The 14,408-nt window shown below is 41.8% G+C and overlaps 1 protein-coding gene across 1 annotated transcript in view; it reads left to right on the top strand.

Moving 5' to 3' along the window:
* Positions 1-14,408, top strand: part of col5a3a (collagen, type V, alpha 3a) — a 45,973-nt gene that overhangs the window by 427 nt on the left and 31,138 nt on the right. The window contains exons 2-4 of the mRNA XM_008283080.1: positions 8,445-8,609; positions 8,951-9,164; positions 9,610-9,772. Coding sequence (XP_008281302.1) covers positions 8,445-8,609; positions 8,951-9,164; positions 9,610-9,772 — 542 coding nt within the window. The remainder of the gene's footprint in view (positions 1-8,444; positions 8,610-8,950; positions 9,165-9,609; positions 9,773-14,408) is intronic.

The raw sequence follows: 14,408 nt of genomic DNA on the forward strand, positions 1-14,408 counted from the left end.
CGACTTTTTCAGGCACCTTGATTTATCTTTTGGCCCCCAGCTTTCACGGAGTTATTAGACTAAAGCAGTCTGTCTTTTAAGGCTCACTTTGGATCCCGGTGCGTAAATGTGCTTCGGATGTTTTGGTGATGCTGCTACTTGTCCAAGAGAGCTGCTTCAGGCTGGGATTAAAATTGTAAACTAACTCAGATTACTCTTAGAAGTTATCTTAGAGCTGTTCTAATGATTTCAGTCATGTATTTAGTTTTTATTTTTTCATAATCTCACATACTAATTACACGTCACTGCGCTTTTCCTGCTCCACTACCGTTTGAATCGAACGTGTTCTCAGGGTTGGAGTTTGAATCCTGCGTCAGGTGTGCTGTAAGACAGAGATCTCAGGAGATGCATGATGTCATGTTTGAGTTTGCTTGTGACCGGCGTCGGTTTACTGTGAAAAGGTTTAACGTTGGCTTGAGAAAGAGGTGAATGGCTGAACACTGAAAGAACTGAGTAGATTAAAATTCCTGTCATGGATCTGTTTAATGTGCCCTCTGCTCACATAGGTCTTAAGTGAAGGCGCTTAGCACTAACGCTCTTACTGCCTTAGTCATGATTATTCTGGCACACTTAAATATTTGACATGTTTTATTGCAGGCTTCTGCCTCAGGTCACATTGTACAGATTGACTTAAGTAACCCTGTAACAACACTGGTAGAAGTGGAGTTACTGGAATCATTTTTCAATTATCCACCTGCAAGGAGACACTCTCTGGTCTCTGTCAAACAGCTGTGTCTGCTTGTCTGTCAATAAGTGTGTCCTGGCATCCACATTTGTTGCTCCTTCAGAGTTGTTCAGCAAGTGCTGCAGCCATTTTAAGCCTTCCTTGTTGCCAAAATGGATATTAACAACTAGCTTGTACATACATTTGTACCACTGCTGTCTGTCACCCACACAGGCCTCCACGCCCTTTGGCCGTGTCAGAGTGTCTTCAGTCTCCAGACTTACTTCCTTGCAGGTGCTGCAGTTAAGGGCCTCCCTGATGGAGCGACATGTCTCAGCAGCACGAATTAACTCCATGGTCATCAGAAATGCCTAAAGACATTTAATTTTCACTCATGGCTTTCCACGTGCACCCTCTTCATGACTGGCAGGATTTGCTGGAATTCACTGGCTGAAATAAAATTAGGAGGAAGTGAGCCAACCGACCTAATCACTTTCAAGTGGCACAGTGGCTGCGGTGTCCATTGCTCTCTAATGAGGCCCTGTGAAGTGAGAGGCTGAGGAGATTTAAAAGTGCACGGGACATATGGTGCTGCAGATATGGCAGTCTTAGATACGTGAATGTGGTCGATAATGCGTCTCGGTCTGCGAATGTCCGCATGTGCGTGTGTGTATTCCAGTGAAAGAATGTTTTCCCATATGCTTTCTGTGTGTGTTCGAGCGAGATGAGAGAGCACTTTGTAGTCATGTTTACTGACAGGAAGTGAGACATTCTTGCACACGTGCACAGTTTCAGTTCGACTCCTCTGTTCTTTTGCCTCAACACATTTTTGTTCAGTTTTCTTTTTCCTTCTTTTCTTTTTCTGATTCCATTCAAAGGCTGGGAGTCGGGAGTGTTTGTTTTTATTTTATATGCCTTATCTCTTCGTTTACATCATCTGCCTCCTCTCGCTTATACCCTGCCTCATCCTTAACTGCTTCTGTGACAGGGGGGGAAATTGTGCATACAGCCCCCTCACTGCATCCCGTTTGATCCAGCCTTCTTGCCAATCCTACACCAGACTCCCAAAGGAAGACAGCAAGCCTTGTTTGCCTTTGATCCAGCAACAAATTAGTGGCAAATGAAAACAAATGAAAAGGCAGCTGAATTTTGCAGGATAGAGAATAGGAAAAGAGGAATTTTATGAACGCTGAACAGCTCTACATATGAACAGCTCAAGTGTTTGCTTGTTTTATGCAAGCTAGTGTTCCACTAATGGAAACATTAAACATCAGAAATGTTAGATATGCTGATATCTGTCCCAAGGTGCTGATACTGCAAGTATCATATCAAACTGCTTCTCAGACTTTTTCATGAGGCAAACTGTTTGGAACTCCCCCAAGTCTTTAATATGCAGAAATGATGCTTAAACACTTTTCGGCGCCGGACTGCAATCTATAGTATTCAACACACATCTGGCTTCCAGAAGCTCCACTCCCCTCAGGCTTCTATGGCTCTGTGTTTCTGATCACTGGATGCTCTAAGCAGCTTTCTGTGGGACTAGCTGAAGATGCTTCTCGTGGAATCGCAATGAGCAGACATCAGAGGAGCTGACTTCTTTGCAGTGTCCCCATACATGTCATCTGCCTCTTCATCCCCGTTTATGAACCTTGGAAAAGTTTTATCTTAGTCATCCATCGCAATAGCGGTCACAGTAGAGTTCCTTCCAAGGCCATCTGTAGACTCTTGAAAGCAATATGCTGTCCTCAGTAACATTGTGACCTGGCTCCTTTTTCAGCTTCTCTGAAACTTGGCAAGAGTCCCGCAGGATAGAACACAAGCTGCAGAGATCTCGGCCACAACTTATTGAGAAACTCCTTGAAACATCCCTCAGAATCACAAACAAAGTGGTCATGGGCTGTGTTACACATAGTGTGGGACTGTGTGTATCGCATGCAGCGTTATGCTTTGATTTTGGCATCTCTGGTTACACTCTGTAATAGCAGCCCCAGTGTTATGTCTGAGAAACTAAATGACAGCTTGGGGGTTGAAACTTGAATGGGCTTGGTCATGTGCACGTTTGCATGTTTGTATGTAATCCCCTGTGCCTGAGGCGAGTGTGCTGTTCATGTGCATATTCATACCAAAACTGCCTGTACACATTTGTTGTGGTGGTGGGCTGTGCTACAAATTTACGAGGACCTGCTCTGGCCCCTAGCTCTTTAAGGGAGTTAGCGATTTGAAATTAGGTCAGGCGAGGTTAAGGGCCAATGTTAGGCATGCAGCAGAGATTATCATTAGGGAATGGATTTGCTGCGGTCAAAGAAGGTCCTCACAAGTGTGGATGTATGCGTGTCAGCGTGTGTTTGTGTGGCGTGCCTGTCCAGCTAGGGGCCTTGAGGGGCAGGTGTTTTCTCTGTGGGCCAAGCAGCTCTTGGCCTGCCGGCCTATCACGCTGTGAGCAAACATGAGCAGAACAAACTGTGGAGTTTGAAGAATGTGGTGCTGATGTGAATGGGAAGGAAATGTGTAGCCGGATTCCAGCAGAATCCTTCAGCTTCAACACCAAAAATATAACCGGACCGGACATTACCACTGACACACATCCAGTAGAACGCTGAATTGTTTTAATGTTTGTTTTCATACTTAAGACTGTTGGTCAATCATATGAATACTAATAATGCAGAATTCTGATGATTTGGTGTTGCATGTAAAAGTGTATATCAGTGTCTTAACATTAAGCACTGTTGATCATTACTTTTATTGTAACTTATGAATATTAATATGACCTTCTAACCCATTAGAAAAAGAAAAAATCCCAACAGTTATCTTCACAGCCGCTGACTTAACTTGCTCTTAAACCGCCAGTGTTAACTAAAAGCAGACTCAACCACAAAGCACATTCAGTGGAATAAATACCTCCCAGTGTCTCTGCTTGGTTACTCACTGCAAACCTTCAGACTAAATAGTGCTTTGTTTCACTGTTATGATAAATGCACCTTTGTCACTGATTTTTCCAGTATGCCTTTGCATGCTTGAATTACATCTGTTTGTAAGCAAATGAGCCAAGTGTTGGATACATAAAATAACACAGTGAATCAGAGAGAAAAATTGACAGACCTCCAAACTGCTGTTTTTTTTCCCCCTCTGTGAACACTAGAATTGAGCTACATGTAAACAATGCATGCACGTTGTTTGCTCATTCTGGTGTGACATTGTGTACAGTCAGAGTATCAGTCGTATTTGTGTCTGCATGTGTTTAAATTGTCATCTGTTCGGCGTGCATCAGCCCTCCTCAACTCATAGTGTTCATGTCCACACATTCGTGACCCAGACGAAAGGTCACACCCAGTCTTAATTAGATTACAGGCCACTCTTTCACAGAGCCTGGGAGAAAATGTGTCTGGATTTATTCAAGCACTTCTATTGAGTCTGTCATCAAATTTTCAGTATTAATCTTTGGCAGCTTATTACATTTTGAATTTCTTCTGAAGCGCTGCGTTTTTATGGAGGTTTTATTCAGAGCGGAATCTCAATAAAAAGATTTTAGAGGGAAAAAAAAAACATTTATTTTAAAAGAATACAATACTTGCTGTGTATTTCTGCATGATGTACACATGCTCAACACATGGCCACGTACTGTCATCTTTCTATAAGATATATGCACATCTCCAAACAGTAATTTAACGTTTAAATGTTAGTTCTTCTCCTCTACTCGTCGCAGGGTGTGGCCCAGTATGCTATGGGAAGTTCTCATGTCTTTCTTTTTGGCTTCATTTCTTGTTAAAATTCCCCATTTCCCAGATGCAATAGTTTTTGACAGTGTAGTACTGTGTGTGTGTGAGTGGGGTATTTTCAGGCAGGACAGGGAGTGTAGGTGGTGTGAGTCATAAAGAATGTCTTCCGAGTCATTTGCTTTCGAAACACAGAGAGCACATTATGTCCATGTATGACGGAAATGGTGCTGAATTGTATGACTGCAGGGCATGGAGATACTGTGTCAAGTGTCATACAGCCAGAAAAGATACACAGCTGTAGACTGTTTGGTGGCATTTCCAAGGGGTAGAGCCCAATCTGTGGAGCGCTCAGCTCTTCTTCTTTCAAGGCTGTCTGTCACTGTTGCTGAGCAGACATGGTTGTCTTAAAGATAAAACACAAGAGGAGGTAAAAGAAAAACAAATGTCTTATGGCTTACAATCTGTATGTGTTTATGTGCATTATTATGTACTTGCATACTAATCACATGCTGTTCAGAGCATCAGCCATGGCTGCTCTCCCAGAATTGCTGGATGCCTGTGAAACTTGCTGGATGTTCCAGTTCCTTCCCACCTACTCTGACCCTTTTGGAAACTCCACTGACTCATCAGTCATCTCATCTATGAAGCTGCAAACTTGCAAAGTTGTTTCAGACGTGTTTTTAATTGGTGAGGACAGTTTTGTTTGTCAGTAGCCATACCAGAGTGTGCTTGAAGATGTTGTTCTCCTTTGTGCTTGTCCACTCTCCCTCTAAGTTGCTTTAGAAGTAACACAATTTGGCAGGTGAACTGAGGACATGACAACTATAAAGCCTAATGAGATGCAAGCAAACCTGTTCAGACAGTAAGTGCTGCAGGATAGGTAAAGAGACTGCAAGAACTGGCATAACTCAAGGGGACATAAATGCAAAGCATGGAATAGATAACATTCTTTCACTGATTGTTTTATGGATTCAGACTTCATGTGGCAACCTTCCACTACTCTGAGTTTCCCTGCTTGAAGCCAGGTTGCGGATGGTTAAATTGTGAAACAGGCAATACTCCACAGAGACATAATTGTTTTTTATTTGGGTTATTCTTGTATCCAACTAGCTTATACTGCTGCCACAGCAGCTATTAAGTTTGCATCTTCTTAAGCCCAATGCAGGTTTTTTCCAACTCCCTCTGAATCAGCTTACCAAACTTATCCCTCAGTACTTGGGTGTGGGATGTCTATTATCCCTCTGCACATTTAACTGACAGATAATTGTTAAAGCAGTTTCTTTTGTTTGAAGGAGTTTCTGCTGCTTGCCTCAGATTTCTCCCCGTGGCATTGTTGTGCATTTTGACTGTTCTGTGTCTTGTGAGTGTCAGAGGTCAATGGTCTCCTGTCAGCTCATAGCTGAACTGAGTACCAGCGAGCTTTAAAACTCATCGTAGCTAAGGCAGATCTCCTCTGTATGCGATTCAACGGATCCATTCACATATTATCTCTGGATTATTGAAAATGAAATAATTCTGCTCAAGTTAAACACGATAGCTTGTTTTGAGATGCTGTTCTGGATGGGCTGACAGAAACTCAAGAATCCTGCATAATCAAACCCACGTTGCTTCAGTTTAGAACATTATTCAGACTGTTCCAAACATTACTGCCTTATGACCTCTCTTCCTCTCCATGCATGAGCTTGCACAAAGTAGATAGACAGAGAGGGATACAGAGAGAGAGAGAGCAAGAGACAGAGAGAGAATGTATTAGATTTTGACCTTTGACTAAAAAACAAACTTTCAACTTTGCTACCCCAAAGGAAATTGATTTGCAGTCAGGAATCAAACAGGGCTCACTCTGGATCTACCAATCCAGGGAAATACAAACATTAAGGATTAGGACCCAGACATGATGTAAAGTGCAAAGTAAACTTTTGTTAAGAATAAAAAGTCCTTTGACGGAAATGCAGATGCTTACATATTTAATGAAGAATGAGTCTTTTTGCAACAACAACCAGACTCTGAGGCACCGTGTCTTTTGCTACATGTTTCTTGCTTCTCTAAGGCCAGTCTGGTCAGGGCACTCTTTTTGGTGGTTTGCTTAAGTAGATGTCATGAAGGTGGTCTTGTCTGTATCCCCATTCACGTTTATCTAGTATTTTAATTTAATCAGTATTATCAATCCATTTGATCTTATCTAGACCAAAAGACTGGATTTAATGAAACAGGATCATTAAAATACTGCACACTCAAAGTGAATCTTTCTTAAAATGAGCTGACAATACTAGACCTCCTTAAAGACAGATTGGAAACCAAAACATGTGTAGTAGAGAAAAATGCCAGTGTCCTTATTCTTGATCTAAGCATGGGCGACTGGGCTGTTATCCTTTAAGGTCAAAAGACACCTTCTCTTGGCATTTATTTCTTGTTCTACTGTCATGATGAATAGAACAGATTTGACAATTATCCCATTTGACTGCGTTTGGGTGAAAATGTATTGCTTCATTTGTACATATAACAGCTTATGGTTTCAGCTGTTAGAACCCAGAAACTACTGTAATTATTCCACATTGCTTATTTATTACTCTGTTAAATTCGAAGTTTATGCCCTGAGGTCTTAAATACCTTTAGATCTGTACATTATGTTTTCCATTGTTAAACCCTGGCTATAAGTCATAGCTTAGCCTATTTACATTCCCATTGCCATGCTAGGGGAGCGGAGGGCAGGCTCTCAAATCTGCTCGACGTCTGCTATGCAAATAAATAATGCCATAAAATGTAATGCTGTGTTTTTCTGCAAGCAATGTCTGGGCAACGGTAAACTCTCTCCACATGTTTAATTAACAAGGAGAATAAAAGGCGAGCTCTGTATGAGTGGCAAGAGCTACAGGAGGCAATTTGGGTTTAGGATCCTCATTTCAGATGCCTGGAATGCTAAGTGCTGAGCGGCTCTCTCTAGCAGCTGGTGGGAGACTGGCTGTGCACAAAGCTCTGATCTTGGCTAATGCTCACGGCAGCACTTTATCAGCATAACATCTAATAACATGAACAGCGGACTGCAAATAAAGCACAGGCTCATTGTAATGAGAGAAAAGCTTCTAGTGGGAGAAACTTCATATCTACAGGGACAGTGATTGCCATGCTTATTGCAAATAGAGTAATTTTACAATGTATATATTTGCACAACAAAAAAAAATCCGCCTTAACAATGGGGAATCTGGTTTTCTTGCTTGCAATAGAAATAAGAGTTAATCAGATCTTTAGCTTGATAGTGTTTCAGCAAAATGCCGTATAACTTGTTTTTACATATGTATATGGACTTTTGGATACTCCCTGAAACGAGAGGAATTGAATGAGAATGCATAACGATCCTACATGATCTCAGGGCATATGTTTTAGCAATGAGAATACATGAATCACTGATGCACTTATTTATGCCAGGGAAGCATTTAAATCGTGATAAATCTGAAGCCGACATAATGCTGCTGGCTGCTGCGGGGTGAGCAGTGCGCAGGTGTCAGCTGTCAGGTGTGCTGCAGTAGGATTATGGGTTAGACTGCGTACCACCCCTATCCTATAATAACACCCACAGAAGCCAGGCCACCTGCCGTCACATCTCACAGGAGCTCGTCTCTTCCGACTCCAAGGAAGCAGGAAGGCTGCACACTTTAAAACCAGCTTCCAGCCACACTAAACCCTGCTTTTCAGCTCGCTAACAACCAGCACTTAACTGAGCCAGACACAAAAGTGCTATCACACTGGCAGAACTTAAGTGTTAAACTGACAAGAGTAAAAGTATGCTGCTGCCATCTGCCATAAGCTTCACCCTAACATAAGTAATTTTGTCTATTTTTTTTTATATACAATGCTAGAAACAGGAATGAACAGAAAGCAGGGGATCAACTTCCGTAAAAGCATGTAAACAATATCTTAGTTAAAGAGACAGAATGAGCTGTGAGCATGAAATACAGGAACACCATATTTCTTCTCTCTGCTTGGTATACATGGGCAGATGGTTCTTTTTTCTTTCTTTCCATTCCCAGCTGATCCCATTGATGTTCTGCGAGTACTGGAGCTGTCAGAGAACATGGAGGGGGTGTCCTTGGAGGCTGGTCTCTGCACGAGCAGGAGGGGCATGGAGGAGACAGACCTGGCCTACAAGATCAAAAAGATCCAGCTCAGCGCTCCCACCAAGCAACTCTTCCCTGGTAGTGAACTTTTTTTTTTTCATTTACAGAATAGCCTTTCAATACATTCCAGCATTGGAATAATTTTAGGATTTCCAGAAACAGCAGAAATGTGTCACATTCTGCTCTCAGTTGAGTCAAGAAATATGACTTTGCTCTCCTTACTCTTCCACCTGGGTACTCTCTGCTTTCATTGGCAATATTTTTCATCATTATTATCTTTACTCAGGTCTGACTAGCAGTGGGTGGTGCTTGCGTGTTATAAAAATGTCTGCTCCCTGCTGTGCTCTGTCTTGTATAACTTAACAAGCCTCCTCTCCTCTCCTCTCCTCTCCTCTCCTCTCCTCTCCTCTCCTCTCCAGATTCCAAATTTCCAGAGAATTTCTCCCTCATGACTACCATGCGAGCAAAAAAGGGCTCCCAGTTCTTCCTGCTGTCAGTCTATGATGACCAGGGGATGCAGCAGCTGGGACTTGAAGTGGGTCGGTCACCTGTTTTCCTGTATGAGGACCAGCACGGGCAGCCCACACCAGAAATGTACCCTATTTTCAAGAAGATCAACATGGCCGATGGAAAGTGGGTAGTTTCAGGGCATATAATTTTTCCAATTGACCAAATATTAATGAAACATCTGCCGTTGTTCAATAGAGCCACAAGCTGTCTAATTAGCTATTGATATAACTGTACGTGCTAGAACTTTCTGAAGCCATGACACCTAAGTGGGCTTCACATTTCTGCAGTCCGGTTCATACATGTCATTCAGCCTGCTGGACCTTGAGAGTCCTTAAAAGAAATATGACGGTTGTAAAGTGCTTGAAGCAATGATTTGACCTGCTCAGAGCAGTTGAGAAAATCAATTCTTCACAGCCCCGCAAAGTCAAAGGTACTTCTGGTTCGACTTGCAAGAGGTGTGAAACAGCATTTTGCAAGACAGATTCTGCTGACATGTCAGACGCCAAATACTTCAACCGCTGCATTTTTAGTAATCCGAGGCTGAACTGTTCTTTCTTTGTTCTTTCAGATGGCACCGCATAGCCTACAGTGTCCTGAAGAAGACCGTGACCCTTTACTTGGATTGTCAGAGGGTAGAGACCCTGGATCTGCTGCGAGGGGACGATGCTGTAGTCAGCACAGATGGAGTCACCGTGTTCGGGACACGGCTGCTGGATGAAGATATATTCGAGGTAGGGCATCCCAAAGTGTAGGAGACTCTGAAAGCAGATAAGAAATTGTTTTGTTGGGTTGTCATACTGTTATCCAGTCCAGTTCCCTGTTTATTTCAGTTCCAGCCGATCTGGTCAGATATTAAATTATTCAAACGCTGTGGCCAAATAATGCACTGAATTGCCAGCAAGTTTGTGTTTCTTTCTGCGTTAGGGAAAACAAGGCAAGTAAATGAGAGTATATATTTTGTGAACTTTGTGAAGACATAGGAGACCTAGTTTCACTGCAGTCATATACAATGCCTATTAGCTGAATCATCTGACAAGGCGCAGTAGGGGATGTCTTCATACCTTGTTTAAATTTGTATGACGTCTTGTTCATTATTTGATTTGTCAGCCTCTCCCACTTCTCCACGTCTAACCAGCTTCACTGCTTTTTATCCAAAACTGACTTTAGCATTTTTATGGCCTATGTTGATTAACATCTCCTCATGCTGCACTAATTATCAAGCATTTCTATTATCAACTTTCTTTTCAATTACTGTCAGGATCAAAACACATCAGGCCTAATTTTAGAGAACAATACATAAACACGTGCTACACATAAATGTGAGTTGTTTTCTTTATAATGTGACGTGCATTGCTTTATAAATTAGATTGTATGTGGCTTTTATATCATTATATAGTCTATAATTGTGTTAGTGAAGTGGTAGCATAAGCAGAATATACAGTAGCATGTATTTTCGACTGTGAAACTTTTACCGCTAACTTGGAAGCGACTTAGGTAAAATTACAGAGGCTATTGGGTGACAGGGGTCCCTTGTCAATCAAGTGCTGCTGGAACAAAGACTGGAAAAGGTGTTTAGGAAGGAGTGGGGATGAAGCGACATGCTGTTCAGACATGTCCAGTCTCATCACTTCCACGGCAAATGCCAAGAAATAACACATTCTCTTTGCTTTTTGCCTTTGTCAGTACAGAACTGTAGGCTATAGATATGCTGATGTGAGTGCAAATGGCCATCTGTTCTTCAAAATTAAGAAACAGGCTTGACTATGAATGTGTGTAGTTTGGTCATATCTTGTGATCCTCTTCCAGGGAAAATACCTGCTGCTGGTGGCTTTTTTGATCTATGAGTAACAGGAGATATATATCACAGATAAAATAATGCTTCAATCATTCCTGCAAGTAACTACCTGAAAGTTTGGATAATTTAATGTTTTTAAGTGCACTTTTTTTCAGTTAATTTGAATATAGGTCCATATCAATATGCATGAAAAGAAATGCCAGAGTGACCAAACTAAACTATGTGAGTGATTCCAGTTCCTTTATGTGAGTGCTGTGACCGTTATTGTCCGAGATCCTTCATCTGTGCTTCCCATGACAATATGCAATCCCTGCTCCATTGTCATTCCCAATGAGGCTCCACTCTAAATCTCTCACCCGCAGCACGAAATAGAGATCGGCTCAAGTCTCTTCCCCTGCCATGTCCTCGGGGCTCTGTGTCTGCTCAGCAATGGAGCAAGAAAAAAAAATGGGGAAAAGAATAGACAGATGCATAAGATTTTCATTCTTGTAGAGGTAAGAGGTGTGCAATCAGGTTCAGATAAATGACCATCTCCCCAATGCCGTGTCCCTCAATGACCAGAGAATATATCAAAGTGTGCAACGAGGAAAAGAAAGTATGAAATTTAAGAAAGTACAGAGGGAGGGTGAGTCTTTATTGGCCTAATAGAGAGAACGCATACTTCTTCACTTTCATCAAGAGAAACAGATGCCCTTGATCCTGACAAGTGAACGCCTTTGGCCTTTAGATTTTGCATGTGTAGTCAATAACTACCTCCATAACCTTGTCCACACCACACAGTACCATCACCTTCACTTTGCCCTAAATTAACCTTACTTGCCCCTCTCATGCTATAAGTTAGTCTCTGCTCTCTCACTATCCTTCCCTCTCAGACACCAACGGCCTTTCCAGTTTTTAAATTACTTTAATTCCCACTTCTGTGAAGAAATGTGTCTCCTTGTGGGCTCTATAAATTTCCCATTTCAGAAGCAATGGAGACCATTTAATCTTTGGCTTTGCTCCAGAAACACTCCCATGCCCTTATTTATCATCTCATCTGAAGAGTTATGATGATAATACCAAATTTGTGGTGATGACTAATACGCCTGTGCATCAGCTCCATCCTTTAGTCCAATCCATGCACTTTTTGTGGTCATGTGTCTGGAAGTGTGCAAGCAATTGAATCTGTCTTAACTTATTCGTTAAATCTTGTTTTCTGTGGGGCAAGTGAAAAAAAGTATTTGTTTCTGTTTTTAGATTTTTCATTGACACAAATGGTGGCAAATTACGAGTTTCATTGTACACATTTATGTACCCATGGCCATAAGTATGTCTGGATGTCTGAACATCAGGGCTGTACACCTCGGGTGAGGCTGGTACCATGGGGAATGAAATCAGGCAGGCTGACCTCTGGGCCTCTGTTCCCAGGCCCTGGTTCTGGGGGAGGAGGCCAGTGTTCCGGCCCAGTTCTCCCACCGTGGGAGCTCAGCGTGGGAGCATGAGGACTGTGGTCAGCCACTAATGTCTCTATTGCTTCCAGATTGCCTACAAATGACTACAAAACTTTGGTGTTCAAACTCAACACTTTGCTTGCGTTTGCAGTAAAGCAAACACTGAGTCTGGTTGCGCTCCTTCTTGGCTGCTGTGTACCCTGTGTGTGTGCCTCCAACACGCCGACTGCCTCGATAAGATCCAGCCCCAGCATTTATTTGTTAGGAAATCCAAATCCTTTCAGTCTAAATTAGTCCAGGAAATAAGAATAATTTTGGCTCACTGTTACAGACATGTTGAAACAATGTCTTGTCGAGCATATCATTAAAGCGCATGTTTATTTTAAGTACTTAGCGACCACATTAATTTGCCACAAATATTAGAGAAGCATAATAAATTAGTGAAGGTCTGTTTCGGTCATGTTTTGCCTTGTAGTCAGATGTTTTTGATTAGTTGTGAGCATCTGTTGCACTTTCAGCAAATAAGGAGCAAAATACTATTCAAATACGGTCAGTGCGTTACAAACTTTAAACGGGTTAAGTAAGTTATTTTTTGAGAGACTGAGATCTGATGAAGGCATGAGAAAAGATCGGACACCTCCTCAGAACTATTTGTTATTTGTATTTTGAAGAAGTAGTGAGACTGTTGGCTCTCTGGCACGACAACACCTTACTGGAGACAGCAGGGGAAAGCAGAGCAGTCACTCCTTGAAACACTAATGAGCCTTTGCCAACAGAGCCATGTGTGACCTCATGAAAGATTTTCGTGACCCATCAGAAATCTGTGGATTCAGCTGAGGTGTTTTCCTTATCAGCAGGTTCCTTGCATGTCCTCCTTAGATGTCCTGGCCCCATCCTAAATAGAGAATGGCGTTGCACAAATGATTTTAGGCAACACTTTACTCATGTGTTTCTAGGGGAGCGGGCCCCTGCTAGGTAAGAAAAACAGGAAAACTTCTCTGTGAAGCCATTGCCTTTGATCTCAAATTGAGATTGGATTAGATTGGATTAACTCCCCATTGCCGTTTTCTCCCCCTCTTTCTGTCTCTCACCTTTGAGTGCAATAATTTCCTTTGCTTGACACTGGCTTTTGGCCAAGACAGGAAGAAAAAAAGGATAAGCAGATAGCGACTTCTTTCATGTTTGATTTATTAAAGCATAAATGAATGCTGAGCAGTCATTCCTAGGTTTACAGTTGTGTGCACGGTTATCAAGACTTTGTGTAGACATGCATTGCTTAAGAAGCGTGATTTGAGCTGCATTGGAAGATATATGAACCGGTTGTGTAACAGAGAAGCGATATGTTTGGATTTATTTCACCTCTGGCCACTAAAGCCTAATTAAAGAGATTACAATGAGCCGATAATTACCACAACATCAAACAGTTAATCTAACTTAATTTATCACAAATGGCTGCCCAGACGTCCCTGGACAACATTTCACCCGGTAATATGTTTGCTTTAGCACGTCAGTTACATGGATTCGTATCGCTAATTTAATCTAAACCTTGTCGTAACACTGTGCTGTGGGGCTGCCTGCATTTTGTTTGTATTCAATTACCATTTGACTTCTAACAGAAATTAGAACTGCAGCTCCTAATTGTTGTTTACTATCAAATAAGCCTTTATAGTGCATTAGTCATTCCACGAATTAGAAGAAAATAAAACTAATATTCCTATTACAATGTATTTTACACAAACTTGTTTGGTTGGAATCATTGTCCTTAAAAATAAGACTTATTTTATGGTGATAATTAAAGTATTGTGTTTGTTATTTTTCTTGATAAATGACTAAATGATGAGTCAGTTAGCTTTCTTATGAATGATAAATCAATTTATCTTCTATTCTTTTCAACAATACAAAGAATTATGCCTTAATATGAAGCGAACAAACAAGTGATGTTGAGTGTAGAGTCACTGGGGCCACCAGAGGCTCTGGCCTCAGTGCTGCAGCGTCCAGCAGTACTGTCTCTGTGCATGTTTGTATACACTCTGGCTATGCCTCCAGGGCAATATGGTAGGGGAAAGGTCCTGACAGGCGAGCAGGAGAGAACTATTTGGCAGTTTCATGTACACAGTCAGGCCCTTTCTGGAGTTATGGGAA

Source organism: Stegastes partitus, unplaced genomic scaffold (assembly GCF_000690725.1).
Source record: "Stegastes partitus isolate 25-593 unplaced genomic scaffold, Stegastes_partitus-1.0.2 Scaffold297, whole genome shotgun sequence".
NCBI classification, from domain to species: domain Eukaryota; kingdom Metazoa; phylum Chordata; class Actinopteri; family Pomacentridae; genus Stegastes; species Stegastes partitus.